Source organism: Vidua macroura, chromosome 3, assembly GCF_024509145.1.
Source record: "Vidua macroura isolate BioBank_ID:100142 chromosome 3, ASM2450914v1, whole genome shotgun sequence".
NCBI lineage: Eukaryota > Metazoa > Chordata > Aves > Passeriformes > Viduidae > Vidua > Vidua macroura.
This window is the reverse complement of record NC_071573.1, coordinates 15,159,273-15,186,453: the sequence shown is the minus strand read 5'-3', so window position 1 is coordinate 15,186,453 and position 27,181 is coordinate 15,159,273. Positions and strand designations below refer to the sequence as shown.

The 27,181-nt window shown below is 39.1% G+C and overlaps 2 protein-coding genes across 3 annotated transcripts in view; one reads left to right on the top strand and one right to left on the bottom strand.

The window, feature by feature from the left end:
* PRKD3 (protein kinase D3) overlaps window positions 1-20,103 on the top strand; it is a 45,399-nt gene extending 25,296 nt beyond the window's left edge. For both annotated transcript variants that reach the window (XM_053972252.1, XM_053972253.1), the window contains exons 9-19: window positions 1,576-1,699; window positions 4,470-4,547; window positions 6,186-6,462; window positions 9,686-9,738; window positions 10,116-10,188; window positions 13,121-13,227; window positions 13,788-13,949; window positions 14,418-14,516; window positions 15,322-15,589; window positions 16,456-16,541; window positions 17,178-20,103. In XM_053972252.1, coding sequence (XP_053828227.1) covers window positions 1,576-1,699; window positions 4,470-4,547; window positions 6,186-6,462; window positions 9,686-9,738; window positions 10,116-10,188; window positions 13,121-13,227; window positions 13,788-13,949; window positions 14,418-14,516; window positions 15,322-15,589; window positions 16,456-16,541; window positions 17,178-17,351 — 1,501 coding nt within the window. In that variant the 3' untranslated portion in view covers window positions 17,352-20,103. The remainder of the gene's footprint in view (window positions 1-1,575; window positions 1,700-4,469; window positions 4,548-6,185; window positions 6,463-9,685; window positions 9,739-10,115; window positions 10,189-13,120; window positions 13,228-13,787; window positions 13,950-14,417; window positions 14,517-15,321; window positions 15,590-16,455; window positions 16,542-17,177) is intronic.
* Window positions 20,104-20,311: 208 nt separating this feature from the next.
* Window positions 20,312-27,141, bottom strand: NDUFAF7 (NADH:ubiquinone oxidoreductase complex assembly factor 7). Its single transcript, XM_053972255.1, has 10 exons — window positions 27,019-27,141; window positions 26,776-26,936; window positions 26,607-26,687; window positions 25,149-25,259; window positions 23,961-24,171; window positions 23,410-23,468; window positions 22,580-22,693; window positions 21,632-21,775; window positions 21,148-21,321; window positions 20,312-20,775 (listed from the first exon to the last, which is right to left on the bottom strand). The coding sequence occupies exons 1-10, from the start codon at window positions 27,092-27,094 to the stop codon at window positions 20,563-20,565; spliced, it is 1,344 nt and encodes a 447-aa protein (XP_053828230.1). The 5' UTR covers window positions 27,095-27,141; the 3' UTR covers window positions 20,312-20,562.
* Window positions 27,142-27,181: the final 40 nt, after the last annotated feature.

Sequence of the window (27,181 nt, the reverse complement as noted above, 5' to 3'; positions counted from 1 at the left end):
GGATGGATTTCTTTGCTGAGGATATGTGTTGCTGAATATTATGAGCAAAGTGTTTCCAATTAGCCCAGTTTTATTGCTGAAAGTGTATTTTCCCTTTGTGTGGGGTTTCTTTTTTTTTTTAGCTTGAAAATACTTTGTAAAGGTCTCCTATCTCAAGAAAATCTGAAACAAAAATAGACTGAAAGAATATAGCCTCTTCTAATTGGAAGAAGTGTTATACTATGACAGTTATTGAAGAAATACAGCTAGGATGAAACTTACGGCTTAACAAAGCTAATGTATGGTGAAGGTCTCTGTGACTGGAGCCTAATTATTTACTGTTATATGTGTATGGATTTAAACACATGGGATGCGGAATATTTTAATATTTTTATTTATTTACTTAAAAACATTTTTATTTTAATATTTTTATTTTAATATATTAATATATTTTAATATTGGCATCATAGTCTATGCATGTTATGCATAGACATAGACTATGCATAGTTTGCTTTATTTATCTTGAAAGTGATTTTTCTGAAGTCTTTTATCCAATAACTGTTAACATTGTTCCTTAAATCAAATTTGATCTTTTTATTTCTCTATCATTCTGAGTAGTGTCATCCTGATTTTCTTAGCCATTCTTAATAAGATAAGCCCAGTTGTATTCGGTCAAACTAAATATCACTGTAGTTCAGGGCTTAGTAGCAAATTTGTGAGGGAGAGCATATAATGATACCTCTCAACTTTCAGTGATTTATAGCTCAAAAATCTCCTGAGTGAGAGGCAACATCTATCTCTAAGTAGGATTTTTCCATTTCTTTCTAATCAGATTTGAAGCAATTCAGGTTTTTGGTATGACAGCATCCTGTAGCTAATTCTGTAGTGTAACAACATGCCATGTTAGAGCATCCTTACATTTTTTTGTTTTGAAACTACCTCACGATGTGTGTTTACAGATGTGTCTGTTAGTGCCACATGTAGAGCTCTGGTGTTAGGCAGGCACCTCGGTGGTTAGCTTCATTTTCAGTGCTATTGAAACCTGTATGTTTAATTAATGGCTCTCTCAGAATATTAGAGATTATCAAACCTTTGTCTGCAGGACAGTTAATATACCTTAGCATTGATGGAATTTTCTAGTGCAGTTGTGATATGAGTTAACACATCCCAGTTTATGTTTTCATAAGCTGAAGGTTTGCTTTGATAGGGACCTTCATTAACAACGTTATGAAACAGCATAAGCAACTCACATAGACAAGAAGAAATTATAGTTATGCTGATGTTAATTATATTTCTGTGGTGTAAAATGGCATAAAAAACCAGCAGTCTCAGCAGATTGTTTTGAAAGAGGATAATTTCTGTAGGTGTCCTGACTTCAGTGTGCTTTTTCTCTGTTCCTTAAGTACTGCAATACTTGCCCTAGGAGACCTAGTAGGAGCTCAGATGCCTTATCAAATTCATCCATCAACTAAATCTGTATGGGAAGAAAAGGTGTCTGTTCCTGAAAATGATGGACTAAATGTGTAAAACAAGTATAATTGCAGAACTGTTGTAGTTTAACTTGTTACATATTAAACTGTCGTATCTTCTTTTTAGTCCTTCAACAAGCAATAATATTCCTCTCATGCGAGTTGTACAGTCAATCAAACACACAAAGAGGAAGAGCAGTACAATGGTGAAAGAAGGATGGATGGTCCACTACACTAGTAGAGACAACCTGGTCAGTTACTTCAGTTTCTTCCTAAATTAAGTTTTTCTCTAAACTAATGTATTTTATTTCTGATCTAGAGTATCATTTGAAAGAATTTAGCTGTGATGTTCATTGTAAAGAAATCTGGTTCCAGGGAGAAACAGTAATTTATTCAAAATTCTTCATGTGGTGACTGAACAGTACTTTTCCCTTAAGAAGGAAAAGCATCTCTACATGGTCTCAAATTAATTGCATATGTAGTATTTCAGCTTTCATGAGAAGGTAACTTAGAATAATTTGTTTGTGTCTTCTTTCTTTTTAGTAGTTGAACTAAATACTTGTGTCTCTTTTTCTATTCTACTATGTAAAAAGGTGGAAATCATAAGAATATTATGTGTACAGAAATGGTTGAGAGTATTATTCTAATGATCTAGGTGTTTGTAAATAGTTATATGTAGATGGGAACCCTTAATTCCTCTAGCAATTCACTCTAAGAGTTGTAGCTTGACTGTATGTCCTTGGGTATGCAAGCATCCCCCACAAAGACTGTGTTGTTTGTTGCCAATGCTACCAATAATGCTACCTTAATTAGGTAGGCAAGCTACTTGGTTTTGTGTATTGAGGAGGAAGACAAAGCAAAATAACAGGGTTCCTTAGTATTTTCTGATGGGAGGAAGTGAATCAATCCTCTTGTTTTTCGATAGGTGAATGAAACTGATGAATTTAAGAAGTTCCCAGGCCTCATGGAGAATATTATGGCATATTGAGACTGTTCACGAAAGGCAGCAGAAATACTTTTGCATTCTTTATCTCTGTGTCATCTGATTGAAGGAGACTTAGAGAATTTAGAGAAGCAAAGTTATTTAAGTTCTGATGAAATCAATTTGAAGGCTGATAATAAGCAGCTCAGGTTACTGTAATGTTTTCACTTTTTGTAATTGTCAGCTAAACTGCTGTAAATGGTCTTTGTGAAACTACCTTAAAAACCATTTCTTTAAGGTACAGTTTTCTAATACCTAGATGTATTTATCACAATCCAAAATAAGTATCTAGTGTATTTTAGATGTGGTTACAGCTAAGACTATATAAAAGTTACAATTATCATCAGCTGGCTGTGGAAAAACTAAGGTCATGTAGCAGACAAAGGTGAATAGTTCTAGCAGAACTGTTCAGAGTAGACCTGGTATTCAGCTCTGATTTAAACTTTCAGTAAAACCAGTATGTTTTCCCATGGACTTTTATTTTTAACAACTCCTTAGAACAGTGATCTGATGAAACACCTTAGTTTAGTTTGATTTTCTTCATCTGTCAGTCTGGCTGCTATCTTGATGACATCATCTGAAAAAGGCCAGTCAAATGAAGTATCCTGACCCAAAGGATAGTCAGCCAAACAAGATCTCACAGAGCTTCCTAATGGGAGGAGACTTCCGTATTGGGCATTACAACATCGGCTATTTCCCTTGACCGTTCCGTTCTCAGCAATGTCAGACTGTTTCCTATTCCTCAAACAACTGGGCTTCCTATCAGTTCCAGACAGGTTCATTTTAACAGCAGGGTCTGTGTGCTTCTTGTGCTCCCTGATAACTTCTCATTTTAAAGAGTGAAACATCTTGTTTCTGTGTCATCATCTTTATTCTTTTTCTGACCCTGGTCCCATCTTTCTCAGAGTAGGGTATGGGGCAAATTTTGAACCCCTGAATAAGTTACCAGCCTTTTCCTTAATTCCTCTCCTCCAAAGTCTTTCCTGATTCACAATTTAATAAAGAGCATATATGTCAAAAGGAGGGGTTTACACCTTTGGTTTCACCCATTGTCCTGGTGCTGTCTGGGAACTCCTTTTAGTTAAATCCATTTTTGATCTGGTTTTCTTTGTCAAACTTCTATAGATTGACTTAATTTCTCCCTCACTGAAGTGATTTAAGCTCTGCTTAAATATGGCCAAAAAAAGTGCTTTGTTTTTAATATGAAAAAGTTTATAAAATATAATAAAATAATATTTCAAACTTTGTCATCCTAAGTTAGGGTTAAGAGTCTTGGGTTTTTGTCCCAGAAAAATGGAAGTGGTTTTCTAACTATATGAGCATGATGCAAGCAAAGTATGTTAGATTCATATAACCATATTAGCTTTCTAAAAGCCTCTTTGCTTTGAGGAATATTAGTCTGTTTAAATTATGAGACAGTTGTATACAACAGTTAATCCACATTACTTTCTGGTGGGGGAGATTTTTTATTGGTGGATACTTCCAGCAAATGGCTATTTAGTCTATCTTGTTTTTTTTTTTTTTTTTTCTCCCCACAAAGTTTTTTTTTTTTTTTCATTTGAATTTCATATTGTGTCTGTCTTGCCTCTGTATTGACAGAAGAATTAAGGACTTGTTAGGCTTGCTCAGTGCTTGAACCCTTGCAGTGTTGGTATGAGGGCATAGAGGGAGAAAGCATGACTCCCACAATTGTCACTAAATTTAAATGATTCAGATTTTGTGAGAATATGCACCTGGAATAAAACCTGTCTAGTAACTGTTTTTTCCTATATGAGGTAACTCCTGTTGTCACTACTTTTGCTGTAAGGTAAGTGATATTTTTGCTAGTTTTTGGAAATAATTTTTGAGCTTCTTCTTTGATTAAGACAAAGTCTTTATTCCCAAAGTTTATTTTTCATTTCTGTAGTCTAAGATTAAACTGTAGATTAATTTTGAATGTTTGTCACAGTAACTTAAAGAATTTTTTTATTTAAATAATGAGATAGCAAAAGCCATGTGAGAGATTTATTCCTTATGTAATTGTACTGTGCATTTTGTAGAGAAAAAGACATTACTGGAGACTGGACAGCAAATGCCTCACACTATTTCAAAATGAATCTGGAACAAAATATTACAAGGTAATTAATGATGAGTAATAATTATGTTTCACTTGATTTATTCAGTGCTTTATAGATATGAAGTCTACTGTGAGCAGTTTATGTATTATCTCCATTTTCCCATCTCTTTTTGAATCAAAACTGTGAGCAGGTTAATTGTTGCCCAAAAGCCTGTAAGTGAGAAGGACCAAGACTAACTCTGAGAAGTTGCTTGCAGCTCCTGCTCTAATTCCCTTGAGTATGTCTCTCCTTACATTTTTGCATGTACTGTTCTCCTGAATTACCTGGCATATTAAGCTTTCCTCACAATTAGCAGAGAATTTCTTTGGCCTCCAGTTGAATGAAGGCTTGGATGTTTGTGTTCTCTGAGTAGTGACTGAAAGTTTGCATGCTTATGTGTTTTATTTCAACATTCCTCAAATTAAATTATTCCCTACTGTACAACTAAAAGTTTCAAGCAAGATTTACAGGAAAATTTACTGTATAGCCTTAAGTTTATGTAAATGAAGCTTAGTGTATTGTCAGTGTAGGACTGTGTTTGGTGGTGGAATATTCAGAAAATGCATTTGAATGTGTAAACAGGATTTTTCCCTTTCTTGTCTTATACCTTTAGGTGGGGGTCCAAATCTTGCAGCTTCTTCCTTTGTAACACCTCTAAGATCAAGCCTTTTCTCTGTACACCCAGCTAAACTTGCCCAGATCCTTTTCATCCCTATCTTGACCAAAGCAGTCTCTTCTCAGACCTCTCTGATACTTGTATTGCCCTGTGCATTCAGAACACAGCTGGTAAAATATGTTCCTTGCTTGTTGCTCCATTACGTCACTGCATTTAGTCATTTCACTTGCCCCTTAGCACCCCTTGTTTTAACTGCTTAGGTCTGATTGTTTGTCTGCGCTGTTAGAGTAATTCACAGTTTTTGCCTTTACATTTATTTGATCTTCATCTCGATCAGCTGCTGTCTCTTATCCTCCTAATGCCTGCCTCGTGTTCATCTGCTTGTTCACTACTCTTGCAAGTGACGTGCACCTGCACCTTCCCCTGGATGTGGAATGTCCTCCTCTACCTAGTGTGAACGTGAAATTATTTCTTCCTTGAGATCTGTTCTGTAATACTCTTGTACCATGATCTTAAACTGACCAGGCAGAGGATAGTATCTGTATGCAGATTATATCTGCTAATATCTGTATGAAAATCTTTACCCAAAATTATTCTGATGCACAAAGCAGTGCTTATTGATTAGCGTGTATAGCTGCATCCTCTCCTTAATGTTACTGTTTCACTTTTCCCCCCTCCTGCTCTTCTCTGCCTAAGCTTTATAACCTGGAAGGGGAAAATGGTCATTCTCTAGTTGTGCATCACTTACCCATGTGGGGGTGTGTCTCATGATGAACATAAATGTAGTTTGAGTAGAAAATAGTAGTTGTATAGAGAGAACTGTGGTGGGCCTGAAAGTCTGTCTAGGCTTGTATATAGGAATTCAGAGCACCGGGTGTTCAATGGTCATGCGCAATTTGAATTTATTTATGAAGCTTGGTGTTTCAGCTTTGTTTTTTTGATATATTTGATTTTGTGTCTTTGCAATGCTTGCAGTTATGGGTATTAGTATATTAAAATATTATGTGCATTTTCATTTTTTAATTTCTAATATCTTTCTTCAGGAGATTCCACTTTCAGAAATTCTCCAGGTGACTCAGCCTCGAGATTTTTCACATGTGGTGCAGGGCAGCAACCCCTACTGTTTTGAGATCATCACTGACACGATGGTGTACTTTGTTGGCGAGAACAATGGCAGCACTCATCACAGTCCAGTTCTTGCTGCCTCCGGAGTTGGACTTGATGTAGCTCAGGGCTGGGAGAAAGCCATTCGCCAGGCCTTGATGCCAGTCACTCCTCAACCTAGCGTTTGCACTGCTGCAGGACAAGGAAAAGATCACAGTAAGCAGGCAGACAAGGCGCTCTCGTTCATATGCTGAAGCTGCTGATGGTAGTGATTCCTTTGGGAACAGTGCTTATTTAGAGTGAAGTATTGTCTGTTGGTTATCTGCTGAATTCGGTTCATCATTTTCCATGAGTCTCTAAAAAGCGACCCTCAGATTTGTGGAGGGTGGGCAAATCCTTTAATCTGTTGTAGTAGAAAGTAGTAAAGAATCAGATTTACAATATGAATGCAGAATGCAGAGTTTTATTGTGGGACCACTAAAAACACACACAGATGTAAAAAGGGAGCACAGATTAGATATTTCTAATATACATAACTAAATAAAAATATTCAGATTATATGCGTACACTTTGAAAGAACCAAATGTGGATGTTTTTTGATGTTAGCACCTATATATATGTATAGTTTTTAAATTCTGTGATATGTCAGTAGCTAAGGAGAAGAAAATGAGTTAGTGTTGTGACATAAATACCATCAGTGATGTAAAAAACTTTTTCTGAGCTGTGGGTAGTTATAAAAAGTACCCTGTTCTTCTTTTTATGCACCTTCCCTCCCTTTTTTCATCTGGCATAGGATTATATTATCAAGGCTCCACTGAACTTCTATATTGTTTTCTTTCTTTTAAGACATCTTGTTCCTTGCAACAACATTCATTCCCATTCTATACTGAGATTTATGCTTTCACTTTTTATTTTCCTTTTGAATTCCAGCTACTCTTTAATCTCCTTGCAGTAAAATTTCGTTTTGCAGTAGATTCTGAGAACAGTATCTCTTTCTCTGGTGTCTGGCTACTCTGCATCAGCAATAGTTAAGAACATGTAAATGCCAGTCTGAGGTAAAGGCACTTCCTGCGAATGCAGCAATGGTCTAAAATAGTAAACGATGAAATGCATTGGTATTTAAGTACAGTGAAGAAACATGCCTGTGAGATGGTGCCTCATACCTGGCTTTATACATATATAAAATGCCACTTTTGATACAGAATTTTTAGTTTCATATCTATATATATATATATATATACACCTCTATATATAAACACCAAAATTCTCTTTGTTTTCTAGCACCTAAAGCTTAGTGTTGCTGACAGACTTGCAAAGACACTTGATTTTTCCAAAGCAAATAGTTTTTCAGATATAAATAGTAACATTTCATTGACATTGGTAGGGAATAGAGCTGCAGTGGTAGATGCTGAGAGGAAGTGTTTTAATATGTTTAAGATTGTAGAAATACAAGAAAGTACTGTGTGTCGGGGAGTGGTATTTACATATTTTTAGACAACTCAGGTTGGTTTTTAAACTCTGGGAAGGCCACAAAATGTCTGTTCATCCCTCTTCTTCCTACACTTTGTTAATCATGAAATGTATTTCAAGAGGCCTTAAGATAATTAGATACTAATTTTAAAAAAAGTCTCAAATACATGCTTTTAAATGAAAAGACCGAAAGGAGGAGGGAGACATTGCTGGCACTTGAAATACTTGCAGCAACAGGGAATTTGTAGCATCAAAGTGTCCACAAGGCACTATCTAATTATTATATACCACATTGTGGCCAGAGGTAGGTAGAAATGAGGATATTCTTCCAGTCTGATCCATGGCAAAGAATCCTTTGTAACCATGTACCTGGTATTTGGCGTGGAGTGTTTCTTTGTGGGGTGATTCTGAGCTAAAATGAGAGAGAAACCTGCCTGCTGTAGAGAGAATCTACCTGCTGTAGATTACATGTGGAGTTGTGGCATTACTGCTTTCTTTAGAAGTGACTGCTTCTTAGCCCTTGCTCTTGCACATTTCAGACACTAGAAAAATGGATTTATTTGGAAGGAATAACTCACTCTTTACCTCTGAGTTATTTTGTATTCTGTAGCCATCTGTGGACAAGTGTCCAGTGTGTTCTGTTAAACACTTTCAAAAACTGTATCTTTATTTTCTGGTTACCTTGAAGCAGTTTTTGTTGACCTTAGGAGTTTTTTTATCTGACTTCTTTATTGTTTTCCCTTGTGTTCTCTACGGTTACTTCAGTACTGACTTGACTATAGTCAATAATCAGTAGGCATCTGCAAGACTCAGAGTTCGTATTTCAGATGTAGACTTCAGGGTGTCTTTGAGAATTAGTAATTGTTCCTATCTTCTCTCTGTAAATTTCTTCTTTGAGATAAAGCGCAGGTGGCAAAAATCAGACATCTTTTTTCTCTAAATTCTTTTTAGGATGATAATGGTTCTGTTCAAAGTGCTAGTAAGTTTATAGTGTGTTTTCTATCTACCTTATAGATGAATTCAATCTTTTTTTTCTTTAAGTTAACATAATATCACAGAATTGTTAGGGTTGCAAGGGACCTCTGGAGATCATCCAGTCCAACCCCACTGACAAGTCAGGGTCCAGGTTGCACACAAACATGTCCAGCTGGGTCTGGAATGCCTTCAGAGAGACAGACTCCAAGTGGTAGATGTCTGTTAGTCTGAGATGCTTTACTTTGGCCGTGGAAGTCAAAACATAAGGGTATTTCCTGCCTTCCATGGTATATTCTCTTCTTGCCCATGCATCAATGTTATTCCTGTAATGAAAAATTCCTGTCAATGTCTGCTGCAGACCGAAGAATTCTTTATCTGATACGTTTACTTGGAAATTACACTTCCTGAACTTGCCCTTATATTCCAAGGATTGATATGCTTCTGTAATTTATCCATGAAACAAAGATTTTTTTTTTTTTAAATCTTATGGGCTTTATTGCCTTTTTAATTATCAGTTATTCTGTTACTTGGTTTCTTTGATTTGTTTACTTTTCTTATGCATTAATTTGGTATATCTTTGTGCCACAGAAGATAAGAATCCACATTCATTTGACCCTCTGGGATCTACCTGCTCCTCTTGCCCGTGTTTTTCTTTATTGCTGCCAGAAATTGTTATTCATTTAATGAACTATGATAACAATTGCTATCGCTTTTGGTTCTCCAGCTGTCTATTGTGTACACACTTGTATTGTTCTACTATTTTTGTAATCAGGAATATGACAAAAAAAGACAAATAATCCCAGCAAAACTTTCAGGGTTATTTATCTAATGAGTTCCAGAGTATGAAGTTTCTGCAAAACAACATTAAAAATCATTTCACTGATACTGGGTTAGAAGTCAGTAAAGGGTTTTGGTTGATTTTAATTTTTCCACTCTTTTTAGAAAAAGTCTGCCCTTTTTATTTACTTACTTGGCCTTGTCTTCTTTATTGCAGAAGAATTGTCTCTAAGCATCTCAGTTTCAAATTGCCAGGTCCAGGAGAATGTGGTGAGTCATGTACATTGCATTACAGTGATATTTATTTATCTGAGTATTACGAAGTAATTGGTAGTAGCAGTGTCTGGATGAGAAAGCAACACCAGAGCACTGTAGGTAAAGAAGTCCATGTTATATGCAGGAAGTAACCTACTTACCTGCCATGGCTGTTAGTTTTTATCAATGTATGTCCTTGCTTTTGGTGCAGCTCAGTGGATCCTCTTCAGGAGAAGTTTGTTGTGTTTTCCCACTCCTCAGTGTAATGATGGTACCTTTTACAGATTTTGATTAATGCCAAATATAATTACAGCCTAGCCAGTAATAACTAATGCGGTTCTGAACATTTTAATGACTCCTGATATTTGTGCTTTCTTTTTTTCATGCATTAGGATATCAGCTCTGTGTACCAAATATTTGCTGATGAAGTGCTGGGTTCTGGTCAGTTTGGTATTGTATATGGAGGTAAATTGCATTATGTTCCATTATGTATTTATTAAGGTAGAATGTCTGCTTGATAAAATTATCCTTTTCATACTTACTTAGCTGTATCTAGAATGTCTAGGTGAAGTTAATCTTGTTAGAAGTTGTGTTTGGATTACTTTGCTGTGTGTCTCTGCAGTTTTATGTGCAGTATTTCTTACAATTAAATTCCTGCATTTACAGTTTTGCATTGGCATCCTAATCAGTTTAGAATATGTATTGCATTTTGGCTGCAGTTTGGATTGCAAAGCAATCCAGTTTGGCCATGCTTAATGATTTTTTTAAATTGAAAATTCTAACACTGTGTTTTACAGTATTAGAAGTCATATATTTGCTGTCAGTCATACCTGTTTTGAATGACACCTGAGAGATGTGGCCAAAAGCAATTAGAAAAACGCATCATTTATGGTTTGACAGTATGGATGCAAACACATTATTGACATACTTGATGCGAACAAATTTCTGTCAGCAGGGTAAAGTAGGAAGTAGTATTCTTTGCCAAGAGTGTCCTAGGTTTCAAGTCTAGTGTTATCACCTAGTTTTTAAAACGTTCTGTTGCAGCATATAACTTGTTTTTAGTATGTAATAACAAAAAAAAGAAGAAATACTAGAAGTGCATATGAATTCTGTTTCTATCTCTCTCTTTTTTTTTAATCTCATGTTATATCTCAAGTGTTGAGAAAACCACAGACCATAAATCTGGAAAGAAAGAAAAAGTCATAAATAATGATTTACAAGTGGTAACCTTTCTGCTTCTGTCATGTTTTCTTTCTAATCAGGAAGTATTGTGGCTTTGATTTTTCTGTGTGCCAATTGTGTAGTTAGATACTTTATTACTTCTGAACTGCTTGGTGGAAATACAGTTTGGTCTGGTTTTACATCACTCTTGAAAGAGGTTAGGTTTTTTGCCCCCTCTGTATTTCTTAAAGCATAGTGTGAATAAAAATGTCCTCCCTATCTTATGGATAGAAATTAACAAATGCAGACATTTGTTTTAATGATTGGATTTTATTTTTCCTAAATTGCCTTGTAGATAAATCTCAGCTTGGTGTTTTGCATGATTCAATGTTTACAAGTGCTTGTAAGTGTAATAAACACTTATAAAAAGCTTTCGTTAATGTTTTTTTTTTTTTAATGAATAAGGGCTTAAAATATATAGGATGAGCTTACTTCTTAATATAAAATCACAAGCTGAAAGAGTATGAAAAGACAATATAGAAGACTATAGTTTTGCTGGCTCTACACACTGCTTAATTGTTGCTGTTATTTGGGGATGCTAGATCTGGTAACTTCTGATACTGGCTTATCCACACCTGTGTATATACTGAAATAATGGTAACAATTAATGGAAAAATTGTTTTCATTGGTGTGGGGTTTGGATTGGGTTTTTATTTTTTGTTGTATTTTTTTGTGGCCCCTAATCTTGACAAATGTTTTCAAAATTGCAAATCAAAAGTTATAGGGTATAAATATCCAATTCTTGCATCAGTAAGAACAGTTTCCCTCTGCTTTTCCCTTCAAACTTTGATTAGCTTGAAAGATCTGGAAAAGGGAGACAGAAAAAAAACTACTCTTGACATTTTCTTACTGATGTAAAACTTGCACTGAAAACTGGCTGGTTGTGTTTTGTTTAACAAAAGGAATTTTCTAGCTGCTTTTCTGTTACTCTTCATGGGCAAGTTTTAGCTGTAGTCTAGCTTATATAGTTAGGTGTTACGTTAGATGAGTTGGTCTGCTTTACATTCTTCAGCAATCTAGCATTTGCCTTCTGTGTTTTGCATCTAGTTTGTAATTGATTGTATTTGTGCTACATTTCAATACAATTTCTTTTTTCTGGTGGAGATAAACCCTTTATTCATTATGTTAAAGGCAGGTGCAGTAGTTTCTTGGCAGAGCAGCCTGTGGAGCAGTTCCTGTGCCCTGCCTAAGCCCTGGCCACGAGTGCTGACCAGGGAGCAGCAGGGGAGGCTGGCTGGTGGCTGCTGAGGTGTAGCTGGGCTCCCCACAGTGGTGCTGGTAGAACCGTCTGTGCCCCTTGCACTGTAGCTGTGTGTGTTGTCCCTTCTCCTAAAATAGCTTCCAAGCCCTTCACTGAGTGGATAATGACACTCTTCTTTGGTGCAGACTTGTTGTTCTGGCGTAGTTTAGTATTAAATGTCTCAGATTTCCAAGGCCTTGCAGTGTGTGATCCTATTAACCTCTCTGATGTGACTGAAAGAAACCAGTTCAGCAGCTGTGAAGAAGTTGGGGAAGCATGAACAGCTCCTCACTTAGCCCTGGACACAGCCTCCCTGGGTACTGCAGAATGCTTCTCATGTAGCAGATGCAGGTTGCAGCAAGGAATAATACATGGTGCTGTCAGCGTGGTGTTTTTCTTACCATAACCTTTTAGAGCTTTTTGATCACAGCAGACTGCCCCAGATGTTAAATGTGTTGCTGTTCTTTGGGGCACCTAATTGCTTTCATGTTCACATAGAGTATTAGGTATGTAATTTCCTGTGCACAGGGAGCCCATGAAAGTATGAAACCACTAGAGTGGATTTGTAGATTTGTCTTCTCTTTGGCCTTGAATTGTTGTTGTTTTTACAGGAGAGGCAATATTGTGTGGAGTAGGTATTACTTGCTCATGTGAAAGTCCCTTGCACAAGCAAAAACTTCACCCAATATATCTAATGTCAGTGTGTGTATACCTGACAGCAGAGTGGTAACTGGTTTAAGTTTAAACTACAGAATTCCTGTGGAGGTTAATCACTTCTTTTTACTCATATACCATTTGCAATTCTAAATATAAATATGGTAATATTATACAATTGACAGAATATACTTGTTTCCCCAAAAAGGAATTTCTGCTGTAATGTTTAATAGCTATGAATTACTTCTACCTCTTGATGGCTGACACTGACTTTCTGTTTAGGAAAACATAGGAAGACTGGAAGAGATGTGGCTATCAAAGTCATTGACAAGATGAGGTTTCCAACTAAACAGGAAAGTCAGCTTCGTAATGAAGTAGCCATTCTCCAGGTATAAAAGTGTTTTGGAATCATGTTGGAGTTTTGTCTTAAATAGACCATTAATGAGGTTTTATATTGTATCTAAATGTTCTGAATTGATTTTTAATTTTACATCTGTGATTTCTGAGTACTTTTGGAAGATGGAATCTTGTAAAAGCAGGAATTCCTGAGTACTTGGTAGAGTTGATAACTTGGGGGTGATAGCTGTAGGGGATCCCACTGAAGCCATGTACTTTGGCTCCATGTTGACTCCCTCAGTATTGTTTTCTGCTGTTTTTCACTACTGGCTCCTCAATCTTTGAGTATTATTCTTACACTCAGTAACTTGATACAGAACATGCAACTGTAAAATTAATCATTGCAGCTAAATTGTATTAAACAAGTTATCCTTAGTAGTTGGCGTGTGTCATGGGTTGACATTTTTTCAAACTAGATTTTTTCCTCAGATACTTTTTTTTACCTGTATCTATTTAACTGGGTTTTTTTAAATTTGTGGTCAGTATTTCTGTGTAATTCAGGATATTTCATACTGGTTTATTTTAATGATGTACCTATGCTACTTTGTTTTAGAATTTGCACCACCCTGGGATAGTGAACCTGGAATGTATGTTTGAAACACCAGAACGAGTCTTTGTTGTGATGGAAAAGCTGCATGGGGATATGCTAGAGATGATTCTTTCCAGTGAAAAAAGTCGACTTCCAGAACGAATAACTAAGTTCATGGTCACTCAGGTGAGCAGTCAGTTCCTCTGCTTTGAGAGGAAAGGCTAGATTTGGGTTTTGTAATTATAAGATGAGACTTTGGAGAAGGAGTTTTCTGTACTGTTATTTAAAAGAGACAGCGTAGAGAGCTACACATCTAATGAAAGTTGAATAAACAAGAAAAGAGCTTTGAATGTTAATTGCGTTAATTTTTTTGGCCCTTCTTTCCCAAGACATAACATTATGGACATGTAAAGATGAATGTCAAAACAGTAAGCAGTCAAAAAAACAGAGGAGGAGGCAGGGGGGAAGGCTGGGGAAAATAAACCCGCTTGTTTTCAAGTCTTGGTAGGCTGGAAAAAACAGTACTTGCACAGTATATATGGGTTAGTTCTTGAGGGCTATGTTGATAGAAATTGCTGTATTGGTTAGTCTGTGTGTCTTTTGACACTTGTGATCTGCTTGAATATGTTCTGAAAGTGTTCTTTCATTTTGTAGATACTTGTTGCTTTGAGGAATTTACACTTCAAGAATATTGTGCACTGTGATTTAAAACCAGAAAATGTACTACTAGCATCAGCAGAACCATTCCCTCAAGTGAGTGAAGATTAAACAATACTTTTCATTACTATTAATTGTTTTTTTTTAAAAGCAATATTGACACTGCTGCTTAAAAAGCAACCTCTTGTGGGATTTTCAACTGACTTCTAGAATTACTTGAACTGCATGTTATTGTAGTTGTCTCTTTTTTTGCCCTTGTCTCATTAAGTGCCATTAGTGCATTGCTCTTTCTTATACTCTGAGGAGGGCTTATTGACTCGGGGTTACATGTTGAACTTCATCCGGATCCTTTTGTCTTTACAAATGCCTGCTGTGTTCTAGTTAAGGAACTGTTGCAGGATCATGAAGATTTGAGCATCGGTGCATGTACCAGCTGTTAATGCATTTTACTGGGATGTTCTGTCAAGAGCTGGCTGGCTCTGAGTTCAAGCTAAAACTCATTGTTTGATTTCCATGTAGCTGAAGCCTCCAGCTTCAGGAATGTGATTAAGAGGAATGTGATTTGGCTGGGATTTGTATGTATTTTTAACTTTGATTCTGTGTCTTTTGAGAGTGAGGATTCACCTCTGAAAATTAGCTGGGTTTGGAATCAAGATACTTCTTCCTTATTTGCACACTTGTGACCAAGTAATACACAAAACTGCCTCAGACCCAAGTCTGTGCAGGGCCAGTTGAGATCTTGATCTGAAGTGTGGCTGATCTGTGTGCTGCAAACCCAGTAACCTTAATGGACTGGTTTACATGGGGTTTTGTTCTGTTTGCATTGCAATGTTTAAGTGATGGCAGAAAGGGTGTGAAGTCAAGCAGAGATTTCTCCGTTTAAAATGTGCTGCTTTTGCAGGTGAAGCTGTGTGATTTTGGCTTTGCACGCATCATTGGTGAGAAGTCTTTCCGACGCTCTGTGGTGGGCACTCCTGCGTACCTCGCCCCTGAAGTGCTCAGGAGCAAAGGCTACAACCGCTCCCTAGACATGTGGTCAGTAGGAGTTATTGTCTATGTGAGCCTCAGTGGCACATTCCCATTTAATGAAGATGAGGATATCAATGATCAGATTCAAAATGCAGCATTTATGTACCCACCAAATCCTTGGAAGGAGATTTCTAGTGAAGGTAAAGAAACTGACTTTCTCTATTAGAATGTTTCTGTATGTAGGTAACACATTCAAATGCTTAAATGTCAAGGTTCATTTAGGGAGGAGTGAGAAAATTATTGATAGTTTGAGTTTAGTAGACTATGCCAAAGTAGGTAAATATATTTGTGAAAGATAAATTGTAAAATATAATGCTTTAGATAATTTTCAGGGCAGGGGAGTCAGGAGATTTAGCAAGAAAAATGAATTTCATGCATGATGAATGGAATGAGTAATCTGATACTTCCCAAAAGTCCCAAAGGAAAGTTAATTCATGTGTGGGTATTTGCTGAATGATGGTATATTTTATCTGAACTATAATCACAGAAACAACTGAAAGCTGAATTTTAGTTTGTACATTAGGAAGTATGGATTTAAATGTGAGGTCTGATCAACCTAGAAGTTTACAAGGCTAGAGCTCTCCAATGCCAGCTTTGGTTATATGTTGTTACCATGTTTGGTTAATACATGATTAAGACACAGGTAGATGTGGAAGGACGTATACAGTAGTGGAAGTACGTATATCATTGTGGAACGCAGAATTATGCTCAAGCTTTTTAGACATATCTGAAAATCACTAAAATCAGTAGGGAAAAAGATTAACGAATAACACAGTAAAGCTTTCAGTGTTTCCAGCAAAAGTAGGGGGAACATACCCCATACTTTTTTTTTTAGCCACATTTAACATTAGCAAAGCTAAATATAAAATTCAAGAGTTTGGTTAAATTTAAAGGAATTCATTGTAGGATACACTCACACATAAAAAAATAATTTCTACTGCAGCATGTGAATGATGATGGAGGTGATTAGTATTTAAACAATATAATTTTTGTTCTTCTTTGTCAGCCATTGATTTAATAAACAATTTGCTTCAAGTGAAGATGAGAAAACGTTTCAGTGTTGACAAATCCTTGAGTCATCCATGGTTACAGGTAAACCCATCTGCCTTTTTCACTATGTTTACAATGGGTGAATAATTTTTTTGACAAATTCTTCAGAGGCTTATGAAAACTGCAAGTGTCACGTTCTGTTAACAAGCATTCATGAAGGCTTGAGCATTTCTGGTTTTAGCTTTACATTTGATGCACTCCAGAGTTCTGACCATCTGTGAATGGCTTCTTTCCTCAAGGGAAATTTGTCATACTGTCTCTCCCACCTTTTCCTTTCTGTCTGATAACAACATGGGTTTACTCTTCTGGCTTCCCCCTTGACTGTGGGGAGTGATGAGTGCATGAAGCCTTGTGAAATCAGCATGGAGACAAACATTGTTCAGTGCTGAAGTGGACACATAGCCTGGTGTGTGCTGTAACTTGTAGTCTGTTTAGAAAATATTTGTTTGGAATGGAATGTTTTATCTGCTGCTTTGACAACCTTACATACTAGCCTATTTAATTTTGAACTATTCTTTGTAGACAGTGTTGGGGCTTTTTTTTTTTTAAAACAGATCTTGTTGGTTATATCTTCTGGCTATTTACACTGAAAATGGACACAAACTGCAGAATTTATCTGTGGGAATGTAGTGGTGCTGTTTCTTAAAACTGCTTCCTTAAATCTCTTTTACTCCTTAGGATTATCAGACTTGGCTTGACCTCAGAGAATTTGAAACACGCATTGGAGAGCGTTACATTACCCATGAGAGCGACGATGCACGCTGGAAAGAACACGCTTACGAACACAACCTCGAGTACCCCCAGCACTTCATTATGGCTCCCAATCCAGATGACATGGAAGAAGACCCTTGATTTGTTCATTATGCTAAATTGCAGCAAAGAAGGATACTCCAGGCAGAAACTGAAGATAAGTTTTGGAACAGCTATTGCTCTTTCCAAAGGCTGTACACATAGTTTGGTGTGTAAAGCCCCAGAGGATTCTGCATTGCCATGGGAATAGACTGTCGCCTGCAAACTTTTCTCCATCCCTGACTTTAACTCTGAGTAGTTACTGGACAGTGGGATACAAAGCCCTGTTGGGTAACATTTCACCGAGCTGGGTGGCTACAAAGCCATTACCGAGGTGTAGGGTGTACAGACTGAATGGTTTGTGCTTTTCAAGGGTTTTTGTTTTTTCATAGCCTACGCAGTAAGAGTTTTGTAATAGTTTTCTAATCCCTATTTACTAGCCCATAGAGGACTGTTTTCTGCTACTTAGATACATCTCCTGTTTCTCAAACTGTGGATGGTGAAGACACTCTATAAAGAAATCTGTACAGAATACCTTGGCTAAAGCAAAACATGGTGGTTTAGTTGAATACAGCTTCATAGATGAAGGAATAATTTGCTGCTGTTTAGACAGTTAAATATGTGTGTCTTGGCCCTAATTGAACTTTTTACAGATAGCAACCAAAACAAAAAAAAAAAAAGGAAAACCCCGTAACTTCTTACATTCCTCTTGAAATGCTGGCTGACAGTCTAAGGAGATGACAATCAAAGCTGTGCTACACTTTCATTTTGTCTGTTAAAAAAAGCAATAAGCCACAACAGTGAGCTGCTGTGCAAGGCTGGCACATCACTGATACACACCAAAGGCATTTTGCCTTAAAACTACACAAATAATGTACAGAGAGCACACAAGACTTGATGTAGCATATCCTTTCACTCTGGAAGATCAGCTTCTAGCAGAAGGATGTGGAAAAATAGGGAAAAATACATGCAGCTTTCTTCTGCCATTTCGAGTAATAAGATTTTTAAATTTTTCTAATATTTTTCTAATTTTTTAAGTTTCCCTGGACTTACATCAGGAGTAGTTTGTAGCCTGCTAGCTTGTTATGTTAACTCTGCTCAAAACCTAGAAGTAACAGTGGATATCACATCAGCTGTTGCTTCTGCCAGGGCAGCTGGACTGTAGGAGAAAGGACTTTGCCTTGCCACTGTAATCTGCAGTCCTCCTCTCCTCTTTACTGTGCTCAGAACTGTTTGAGCTGAATGAAGAGTCCAAAAGCAACTGCTCAGTTTTTTCTGTGCATATGCCTCAACTGAAGGATTCCCAATCACTAATGCTACTTGTGGCACAGTAGAGGGGAAACAGCAGTGTTGTTTGGAAATTATTCCCTTGGACAGTTCAAGTTAATGGTATTTCAAAGTAGTTTGAGGCCATAATGCTAAATTCAAATGGAAGAGAGTTTTTTGGTCCTATTTTAAAAAATGAGAAGGGTGAAATCCTGTTTTTGTGGGGTAACAGTGTTGTGCTCCTGGAGGGTGCTGGATGGCTGCATGCATCCCTGATGTGCCAAGCTGCTTAACTGGAGCTTAGTTGGAAATTTTTCTAAAATACTGATACAGGCTTGAACTGCAAAGGCAGTGAGAGACTTTTGGAGTATCTCCTCTCTCCTACAAAGATTTTTCTTTTTTTGTTTGTAGATAAGTATTTTTTATACTGTTTTTATTCAGGTAAGGAAACAGGTGAGCAGATTTGTAAGTTGTTAGATATACCTAAAATGTTACATGGTTAGTTTAGAGCTGGCAGCTGCTTGCAGTAGCAGTGACCTGGCAGTGGTCAGTGGCAGCTGCAGAAGGATGTGCCCACAGGTAGGTCTGGGTCTTTAACTCACTCTTTCTTTTCCCATTGTCCTTTATCTATCTGCCACTGCGTTTCGTAGGTGTCTGTGTTGGCAAAGGCTGAGCTCTGGATTCTTAACACTGTTTAGAGAGGGTTTCAGGACTGATTGTTCAAAGAGGCACTGCTTTCCATCTCTGCAACCAGAGCAATCACCTCTGACATTGGTAGTTTGGTATTTGCCCACTCTTGGCAAAGCAAAGCAGTGCTGTTTTTCAACTTCCAGTGCTCAAGTGACCAAAATTCAGTGAAGCCATTGCTATATTCCATCCTAACTGTAATACATAGATACAGTTTGGTTTTAAACTTCAGATTTTTTACTTGAGCTGTTACTCCAGGTTTACCTGTGGGTTTGTTGTTTATGTTGTTGCAAGGGAGGAAATAAAGCAGCTCACTTACTTGAAAAAGCACAACAGGAATAGAGGAAGGAGGGAACAATAATGAAGTAGAAGGCCTGGCTTTTGTCTCTCCCCATGAAGTCTGCTCTGCTTCAAAATACTATATGAGCTATTTATTCTTCAAGTTGTATTAAAATAAAAATAATGCTGTTGGCCTTTGGAAGAGATTGCCTGATCATATATATGCAGACTTATGGAGCCAGACAAGAGAAGCCACAAGTAGCTAGTAGTCAAGAAACCAAAAAATCAGGCTTACATTATAAGTAAAATTCCTAGAGTAGTAGAAATAGCTGAGTTTTACTCCCTTTTTTCCTACTTTTACTGCAGACTTTGACAGCAGTAGGTTACAGTGTTTAATACCCTTACCCCTAGATGAATTAAGTTGCATTCATACAAGCAATAGTGCTATGGTGATGCTAGAAAAAAGCTCATGTAAAATTTATAGCCTCAAAGTGACACTGTCAAGTACTTTTATATTTTTATACACCCCATTGTTTGTAAATATCCTCTGGTAAGCTTGAAAATAAAATTTATTTCCCTATCAGACTAGTTCTTTTTATTTATGTGAATTATCTCTCCTATCAAATGTTCTTAGGAGTAAATGGTCCTATATTTTCTTGTTTGTGGATTTATAAAATATGTCCTGCTGTGGAAATTCAGCCAGCAGGCACTCCTTTTATGAGCATCCTGTCACTATTCTCTTTTCAGAGATGTCAAGGCATCTTGATTATATTCAAGTACCAAAGCTTGAATACATTTAAAGACTCCGTAGTGCATGTTTATTACTGACAAGTTTGGATTCCGTTAGTAAATATTTCACTCTGTTCTCTCATAAGACTCCCAAAACGTTGTTCATTCTCTGCTCTGTGTGTGCTGGTTTCTGTATGTGCAGTGTTTTATTTCCACTCATGCTGCTTTGAATAGGTCAGTCCAGAGGTTTGGTGTGCTGCACCGAAGACTTATTCTGAAACAGCCATCACACATTTTGCCATAGTATTTGAAATTACTTTAGTAACAGTTCATTAAATCCAGCAACAGGTGGTAGGGGAGACTTTGATTCTGGCTTATCTTTCTTGTCAGGATGTACAAGTCTGTGGTGAGGCAGCAGGGCAAAAAAATTAAAACAGTCTCCCATCTTCTCGGGATTCATCAGCATATCATAGCTGTGAAGTAACTGCTCACGAGTTGCTGTGTCACCTGAATTCTGCAAGAGCACCTGGAAAGAAAAATGCAGGTTAGAGCCCTTCCTGCATTCCTATAAATTCCTGCATACCTGCAATCCCTTCTTGGTTCCTTTTCACTTAATGGTGCTGTGATGGTTGGTAGAACTGGTGAGATCACTGGTGGTGGTCCACAGCCCACACACTGATGCAAGTTTTGCATTAAATGCTCCTAAGTATAATATGATCAGTTTACTTTCAGGGATCTGGAGTAACTTACATCTAGCAGAATCTACTTTCTGATCTCATACCTACATGTTATTTTGAACAACTTCATTTTGAAACCAAAGACTATTACTAAAGCTCTCGTACTGCTTAAGAGTATTGCCTGTGGATTGGGAGAGTTCTGCAGATGTGAACACTCGTACCTGCAGTCGGAGGTCAATGCCCATGTTCTTTAAAAACTCCCTCTGTTTTATAGGGCCTAATGTAGCTGTTTTTCCCTGTGCCATCTTTCGAAGGTAGCTGAAATCAACATCTGCTGTCAGGTCTGCTGTACCTGGAGCACTCAGCACATCGTGAAGTTTGTGATTCCGAAAACCCTGAAAATGAAATTGGAAGATTACACTCAGCTGTAGTCCAACCATCATAGCCGGGGCCGGCAAAAATTTAGCTGTGCCTTTGAGTGGTGACAATAGCAAATTATACATGGAAAGTTTGAGATAAATGTAGGAAGAGCTCAGATTACCCTTTCTAACTGACAGAAACCCTTCTGGGTACTGATTAAACAGGAATTACTCAGTTTTATGCAGTTTTTGCTATTATGCCCACCTACGAACTTTAACTTACAAGAACCTAACAATCAAAGATAACAGAGTCTTTTGACTTATTGCTACAGGGCAAATACCTTACCCGGAAAGTGTCAGTTTTGGTTCCGTCATGGCCGTAATCTGCGACCAGAGCAGCTCCACCATCCTTCTCTATCCGAGAGGCCAGCCTCTGCACAATGACACCAGCCTCAGGACACACTTCCACGTGGTCTCTTGTTTCTTCTGGCTAGTGCAGAGTTCAAAGACCAGAACACCTGTATTAGCAGACAAGCACAAGGCAAGTATCCCTCACACTGTGTCTTGGGGCTGTTGCTTTGCTGGGACACGCAGGTACAGGAGGTGCATTCTAGGCTATCTATACTGGCTTGACCTAGTTTTTGCTATCACTCATTCTCAATTAGTATTTTCTGAGTGCTGGATTTCAGTGCTCTCTTCAATAACCTATAGTCAAATGCAAATTTTTCTACCAAGACTATCTGTATCGGGTGAAATTTCCTTACTGTAGTACTTAAGGAAAATAGTGCTTCAGCTGTGCACACCCTTCTGAGAGGCCTTCCTGCGTGAGACTTCGTAGCTCCGTTTAATCTCCACTACTTAATTTTGTAGCTTTGAGTATCCAGTGCACTTCAGGAAGAAACCACGCCACTCTCCATTAAAGATCAGCCTGGCAATGAGCAGGCAGCTGCCCTGAGTACCCTGCAGCAGGCTGAGAGCCTGGCTGAGGCAGGGCCACTCTTGAGATGGTGATGCTACACACATAGTGGAAAACTCTGCCCATCATTTGGTGCCTTAGTTTGCTCTCTGAGACGTTTTGTGTGTGCAAGCTCCTATTTTGCAAAGTTTGATACACGTGGTAATTTTTGTGCTGCAGCTTCACAGCATACAAAGCTAAACACTTGTGGAAATTTTAAACTCTATTCATTTATAGACTGAGAGCCCTCTTCTTGCAGTCAGAGTAACTGAGAAGCACTAAATGTACTTGAAAGAGTCAATAAAGGTGTTAGCTGAGCTCTGGTAGGCATAACCTCACCTGAATAAAGTTTTGCGTCGCAGGGGTCCTGGATGGTGACAGGACAAACCGCAGCTGGCCAGGAACTTCTGGGTCAATATCAACCAACACCTCACGCCAGCCTTTCTCTGTTCGCTGTTCAATGAGCCCAAGTACTCACGTTACACTCCAACACATACCACAGTATCTTGTTCAGTTGATTGAACTAATAAGTCAAGCCTTTTCACAAAGGTTTTAGGAGCAATACATTGTTAACAACTGTTACTCATTTAATTCCAGTAACTGCCTTAGAAAAAGCTTGTGGTGGAGTCTCATCTGCAGAGCCAACAAATACAGGTTTAATTATACTTGAAAGGAATGAATGATGCTCTGAAGAAACATGCTGCCTCTTCTGCTGACAGTGCAACATTTAACTTATCAAAAGAAAAGATTTCATTCTACCGGTGATTTTCATAAATTAGCTACTTCTGAATTGTAACTAGCCTCTACTTGGCTGCTCTCATTACTATTCAAGTGAAAGCCCTTCAGTCTTTTGTTAGTAGTATTACAGAAAATTATGTGGAAATTAGAATCTGTGTTAATGCAGCATAAGAAATAAAAAAAAACCCAAAACCTTGAGAGTTATCTCAGCAGAAAAAAATCCTTAGCTTTCTTCAATTTTATCCATTTAAAAATAATTACTAATTTTACAGTTTTCAGCTGAATTAAGCCTTATTTGTTCAATTCATTTAGAATTATTTCATCACCAGAGACAGGGCACATGACTAGTTTGGCACCTCAATTCTGTTCTTCCTCAAAGAGAAAAAGTGTTTAAGCAGATGGTCACAATTAAAGTAATAATCTTTCTATACCTGAAACTTATGTATTGGCAGGGCATCAAAGAACTCATGTGCTAGATAAAAGCTGTAACCTGTGGGAAGGCAAAAAAAGAATGCATTAAATTATTAACACTTCTAGAGCAGCTTCCAGTTTAAAACAGTTTTATGATTTTTAATGAATTAAGCTAGTTAATGTGGTTGTGAAAAAAATTATAATTACTTCCAGCTTGCACATATTAAAGATACCATTTCTACAGCTAGTTCTATCTACCAGTCCATGAATTTTAGATCACTATCTTGTGAAAGCAGATTCAGGCAAAGCCAGTAAAATTTTGGGTTTTTTTCCCCATGAAAAGAAAAAGGCAGAATATAGGAAATTGGGTAGCTATCCCCAAATGAAGGTAGACAGGTAACAGTGATGAAAATGAACCAAGATCCTGCCTCAGCGTCATACAAGTAAGAACAAATATGTATGTAACTACTTTTCTGTCCACTGTGAAGGCTAGCAGAGTTGCCCTCTGCTACCAAAAGCTGTCAGTGAAGGAAGGGCACCGTCCCTTTAACTAGGCATTCAAGCTCCTTACCTGGTGGCACATCTTGAATGTCTCTGTGCCAAAAAATGGGAATTCCAGTCTTGCTAATGCCTTTCATGTAAGCAGACTCATCCTCAGGGCTTGGCTGCACCTTCCCTCCTGTCAGCATCACTGCTTGGATCTCGCTGAGTTTGGGGCTCACTTCTACCAGATGAACAGAGACATCACATGTACTAAGAACAGAGGTGAGCTGCTTGAAGACCTATAAAGGCAGATGAATTTTATTAGGTGTAGTCTTGTGCTGTGCTCCTTAATGGTTTAAGTATTAACCTTTCTTCTCGCTATTTACTGTTCACTATCAACTATTCAACACAGAAGATTTTTGTTAGCTTTCACTAACAAAACAATCTCAGTGAGAGAGAATGCATTTTGCTCCCTCAGTAGGAAGTGTGAGTTTCGTCATAAATCTTAATAAAAGCTGCTACACTTCAAAAAAGTTGGCTATACATTACAGAGGTGTAAAGACAAAAATATGAAATGCTAATTTGGAAGAGTAGTAGCAGCTCCTCCAAGACCTGCAGGAGGTCTAGCATTAGGGGAAAATGGTTTCATTTTCCCTGCCACCTTAAACAAGTGTTTGATATCCCACATTTCACTGTTTTCATTAACATATGTAAATACAACAGAAGTTCTTAAGTGGTGCTAAGTCCCATTAGCAATCTGTTTATGAATCAGCAGCATTTTAATAAAGACAGCCATGCAGGCATGACTGAACACAAAGCATTAACTAACTCAAAAGAAATAAGGCCCTGAAATGCCCAAAGGAATTAATACAGTTTCATTCTGTGTTATTGTACTCCCCCATTCTGTTCCTTGCACTAAGGTCTCCATCTCAATTACACATAGCAACACCTTCCTAGATGGTTTTCAGTTTGGATAATGTTTCCCTGCACAGAAATAATTTACAATGGAATATTCCTGCCCTCCCCTTCTCTCCAGTGGTGTTTGGAAGGTCACAGGTGTGTCCGTGCAGTGTGCACATGCTGGCCCCTGGTCTGCTTCCGCCTGAGAGCCCTGGTCCCAGAAACTCATCCACTCCAGTCAGAGTCTGAGCTGCCAAACTGACTGAAGTGATCTGGCTACAAGGGAAGTGCCTGACAGCAAAACATCTTCCCTTCAGATTTCACTGTAGTTATGGAATACAGCCAGAAACAAAGAACACGAATGGTTTTCACCTACCCGCAGTATATCCTCAGTGAGGGTGCCCCTCCCTGGGCCCAGCTCCACCAGCTGGAAGGCGGGCGGTTTGCCCATGGCCATCCATTCACTAATGTACCATATTCCTATTAACTGTCAGTGAGAAACAACACACAGGGTTACAGGAATAACTTCAGCACTTGTGGAAAATCATACCTGCCTTTGTCTGACAGTAACTGAGATAACATGGCAACATTCTGTCTTGATATTTTGAAGTTAAGAAGAATTATGATACATAACATCACATTCTTGTCTTTAAGTATTAAAATTGTCATTGATTACTGTCAACCCAGCAGAAGCAACTCTCCATCAGTAAATGTGGAGAGTCTGTTCTGGCTGAAGCAAGAACTTTCACCTAAGGCTCAAATGCGGGTCACTGCCCAGGTGCCTTTGGACAACTGTTCTTCCTGACAATGCATTTACCAAAGCATCACTGAGAACGTGATTTAGCCAGTCTTCACTTCTGGAAACAATACACAAACAGAGTGAGCCAGACTAAACTCTGGAGATTATTTTTGAGGGGAGTTTTCACACTGGAAAATCATCAAACTCTTTTTATTTATAAGCAAGTTCTGTATGAAAGTAGAGTGTTACTAAGCACAGATGGTGTTTCAGACAACAGACTTTCAGAAAAACAAAACCCCCTTTCCTCCCTCAAAACCAATTTTTCTCTTGGGAAATAACTTGAACCTTATCATAGCTACTCCAGTATTTTGACATTGATAAGGTGGCTTGGAAAACTGGCTTGGAAATCAGTTGGGATGGAAATTGGAAGGGACCACATTGGGCCATCTGGGCTCCCTGTTCAAGTAGGGTCATCCTAGAGCATATAGCACAGGATTGTGTGCAGGTGGTTCCTGAATGTCTCCAGTGAGGGAAACTCTACAACCTCTCTGGGCAATCTGAGTGCCAGTACACAGTAAAGATCTTCCTCATGTTCAGATGGAAATTCCTGTGCATCAGTTTTTGCCCGTTGCCTCCTGTCCTATTGCTCAGTACCAGTGAGCAGAGCCTGGCTCCATCCTCCTGGCACCTCCCTTCAGATACTCACAGACATTGATAAGTTCCCCTCTCAGTGCCTCTTCTTGAGGCTGAACAGGCCCAGCTCCCTCAGCCTTTCCTCATTAGAGAGATGCTCCAGTGCCTCAATCATCTGTTACCCTCCACTGGAGCCACTCCAGGGGCTCCATGTCTCTCTTGTCCTGAGGAGCCCAAGACTGGACTCAGCACTCCAGATGTGCCTCAGCAGGGCTGGGCAGAGGGGCAGGATCACCTCCCTGGACCTGCTGGCAGTGCTCTTCCTAATGCATCCTAGGATTCCATTGGCCTTCTTGGCCACAAGGACACACCGCTGGCTCATGGATGGCTTGTCCACCAGGATTCCAGCCAGGTCCGCGTGTTAAAGTACAACAGGTAACTTAACGCAAGGAACTGCGTTACCTCTCCGAACACCTGGCTTATTTCAGGCGAGGTGATGAAGTCCCCGCTCTCGCCGACGCCGCCGCGGCGTGTGTAGTAACCCTGCGAGGGGGAAGCGGCACAGGGGCCGGGGCCGCGGTGAGCGGGGGTCGCGGCACAGCCCCCCCGGCCCGGCCCGGCCCCGCCGCACCTGGCCGGGGTTGGTGAGCGCCTCCCGCATGTACTCGGCCACCGTGACCGGCCCGCTGGCCCGCAGCTTGCGCGTCAGGTGCCGCAGCATCGCCCCGTCCCCGCCGGCCGCCTCCGCCTCGCCCCCCGCGCCCGAGCAGAGCCGCGCCGCCGCCGCCGGAGCTGTGGGGAGAGGAGGGGAGAGGGGGGCTCGGCGGGACGGCCCCACGGCGAGCGGGAGGAGAGCGGGGGAGGCGGCGCTCACCGTGGGGAGCGGAGGCGGGACGGGGGAGCCGCCGGCGGCCCGCCAGCAGCGCGCGGCGCGCGAGCGGCAGCACCATGGCAGCGGCTCCCGCTGCAGCTCCCGCTTCTCTCGCTGCTCCTCCTCCTCCTCGGTCTTCTTCCTCTCCGCCCGGGCGCCAGCGTGC